Raw genomic sequence first — 3,435 nt, forward strand, 5'->3', positions numbered from 1 at the left:
GGCAGTAACACACACACACACACACACACACACACACACACACACACACACACACACACACACACACACACACACACACACACACACACACACACACACACACACACACACACACACACACACACACACACACACACACACAGTGAGGGGTCAGTGGTGTTAAAGGGTTTTTCTTTCTGCTGTTACCTGGACATCACTGTCTGTGCAATATATATGATAACGTTAGATTGCACAATAATATTATTACTAAATAGTTATTTAAGTTGAGTACTCAGCTCTGCCTTTCTGCTGCTAAAATATTAATATTCTTTTATTGAACAAGACAAACCAAACAAGACAAACTGACAACAAAAGAGTAATAGTTAAATTTGAAAGTGCAGTTTGCTACGTATTCTCTCAATTTACAGCTACATGATGCATGAAAAAACAACCTAGCCTATGTGTGATGACGAATATGCACGATTATGCTCCATTTGTGCAATACACCCAGCACACAAAGCGTGCACGTGTGGTTTGAGGACACATTGTTTGAATGTGTGTGTCACCACCATGTCACACTGTGTGTTAGCTGAGGGCAAATGTGTCACATTTGATCCCCGCAGCAGCAGCTGGGAATATGAGCTAAACTGCCCGCACGAATGAATGTGTACTGTTGTTTAGATGTTAACTAAACAGACCTGGATTTTATTAAAGCAGCTGACAGATTTAAACTGATGCTCCCCGGGATCCAGTGGAAAAGGAGAGATTTAATTTGACAACAGAAGTTTAGGAGTTGAGGGTAGCACAAAATATGCTTCCAAAAAAAAAAAAATGGAAAGAAAGTGCCAGAGAGCTCTGGTTATGCTGCTTCAAGGTGTTTGTATTTATATATAAATACAAAAACAAATACAATAGTGTAATTATTGTGGATTGGTAGGCAAATAACATAGAAAATATCAAATTAGGTCACAAAAATATGGAGCTGAAAACACACGTGTGCGCGCGCACACACACACACACACACACACACACACACACACACACACACACACACACACACACACACACACACACACACACACACACACACACACACACACACATACACATACACATACACACACACACACAGCCTCTCATAGGAAACAAGAGTGGCTGACCTTTGACCTTTACCATTCAGCCTGTCTGGAAAATACCAAGCCTGGAATCGATCAACACTCCTCTCTCCCAGACAGCACCCCCCCCAACTCAGACCTCCCCCCCCACCACCTCCATCATCACACAATCCACCCGGCAGCAGTTAAGCCCTTAGCTTGTAGCATTGACTTTATACTGTATGACCACACACAGGTAGAATCATAGAAAAACGATACTTTGTTGCGATAATTCTTGGGGAAATGTGTGTTATTCATGTAATGTGTTTCAGATTCAAGATGCTTATAATTTTAAAGGCACCACAGGCAACAAAGAAAAAAAGTTATTTTCATCGTGTTCTAGCAAGAGGAGGGATTAGCATTCTAAAATTAGTTTAGCCACACATTCCAATGAGAACATTTTCCAGGTGTCAGTCAATCTTAAAATAATATACCTACACCCACGACCATAATATGATAGACAATATGCAATGATGTAGATACAATGTATTACTATTTAATGGGAATAGCACTCTTATGTACTGCCTTTGCATGTGCTAAGCAGTACTTAACAGATGTGTATGAATATTTGATTTGTTTCTTCCTTTATTGACCTGTCTGTTTCTGGCTCTGTGTTTCAGCTGTAACTGTGTGTGGAGCAGATGTCAGCTGCTAAGAGCAGGTAAGTCCTCCTCACCATGTGATGTGGTGGTCAACAAACAGTGATACAGTGGGAGAAAAAGTTAACTTAAAGTATGACGATCACATTTTAAATCAGTAGTCCTTTATTTAGAATGAGATTTCCTAGCACTACATGTCCACTGTGATAGTTCAGTGTGCCCTCTCTATTGTTGTCTTATATTGCTTAGTGTTCATCAGATCCATACTCATACCTTATGCACTAAAGAAGATTGGTGCACAAGACCGTCCCCTTTGCCATTTTTGCATTTACAATGACATATTCAATCCCTGCATTATTGATGAGTTGGATGAGCAAGCTCAACAGTTTAACAAGAATGTCATTTTCTAATTTGATGAGCATAAATATTGCAATGCCATATTTGGAATGGTTTCTTTCTATATCTAAACATTTATACCAACAATAGCACATTAGGTAGACGAAGAAATAAAAAGATGTGGCTGGCTGTAGTAGGTTTCCTTACCACTACATCACTGGTGAAAATGTGTGCATCCACCTGCAGAGCTCCCCTCCCCCCCAGTCCAACCTGTCATGGCTGTCCACTCGAACTCGCTGTCAGCTTGAGTTTTTCAAGTGTTGGGGAACATTCAACGCTGTCGGTGAGTTTGTGACTCAGACAAACCATCGAGTGTTGAGTGTACCCTTATACTTGAGTTCACATCTGAAACACACACTGAGACGCACCTCGGATATGTGGCAGTGCATTTCATAAAGCTTCTACAGCCAAAGTGAACTCATGCAGCTCTTCATTTTTCTCTTGCATGGTAATAACGCTGTTACACGTGACCATGGATGTACGCAGATATAAAGGAATCTGAGTACAGCGTTAGAAGCAGGGCGGGGCCTATGAAAGTTGCTCAGTGGTCCATGAAGTCAGTATATCCTGACTGCTTCTCCCAGGGATTTACCGACGATTTTCAAAATCCATCGAGCATCTTTAATCCTCTCCGTTGTATTGACTGTGTTTGCTCTGGCTGTCTATGATATGTTTACTTTAATCTTTTTGCCAAGTGCTTTTTAGAAAAACAGTTTTTGTGAACACATCCCATGTGTTTTCAAACCCTCAAGCAAGCTGTATTAGTTGGATGAACAAACTAAATGGTCTTCATCTTTATACAAAAAAACAAGGTGCTCAAGTAGACATAGCAATAGTGAAGAAATCAAGTAATAAAGACATCAATCCACAGGAACATTTTAAAGGTGGGGGTAGGTAGGTTTGAGAAACCGGCTCGAGATACACTTTTTGTTATATTCCATGGAATGCTCTTAACATCCCGATAGCAATGAATATCTTAAGTGCTTTGAAAATAAATCCATAAAAACATGTCATCTGTGGAAGCCGTGGCGCTGTAAAAAGCACGACCAATCATCTGAGCCGGGCCGGCTAAATTAACTGGATGGCCTACCTGCCTGTCAGCCTTCCATCTGTGCACAAACTTATCTCGTGCCCTCATTGGTCATGTGCGCGTTCGTGTGTGTTTGGAGGAGGGGCTCTGTAAGGAAGTGGCAGATTTCTTCCGGTTGCGTATTTTCAAAATTCTAGCGCACTCAAGTTGGTTTCTCCTAAAATTACCTACCCCACCTTTAAGTAATTAATTATTTTCTTAACTTTTCTTAAAAGGT

At 40.7% G+C, this 3,435-nt stretch overlaps 1 protein-coding gene across 1 annotated transcript in view; it reads right to left on the reverse strand.

Moving 5' to 3' along the window:
* Positions 1-1,718: 1,718 nt before the first annotated feature.
* The window catches only part of nop53 (NOP53 ribosome biogenesis factor), a 22,016-nt gene continuing 20,299 nt past the window's right edge, over positions 1,719-3,435 (reverse strand). Inside the window, exon 6 of the mRNA XM_010777770.1 lies at positions 1,719-1,759. Within this exon, the coding sequence (XP_010776072.1) occupies positions 1,719-1,759 (41 nt within the window). The remainder of the gene's footprint in view (positions 1,760-3,435) is intronic.

Source organism: Notothenia coriiceps, unplaced genomic scaffold (assembly GCF_000735185.1).
Source record: "Notothenia coriiceps isolate Sejong01 unplaced genomic scaffold, NC01 NC01_scaffold00018615, whole genome shotgun sequence".
In the NCBI taxonomy this organism is placed as follows: Eukaryota; Metazoa; Chordata; class Actinopteri; order Perciformes; family Nototheniidae; genus Notothenia; species Notothenia coriiceps.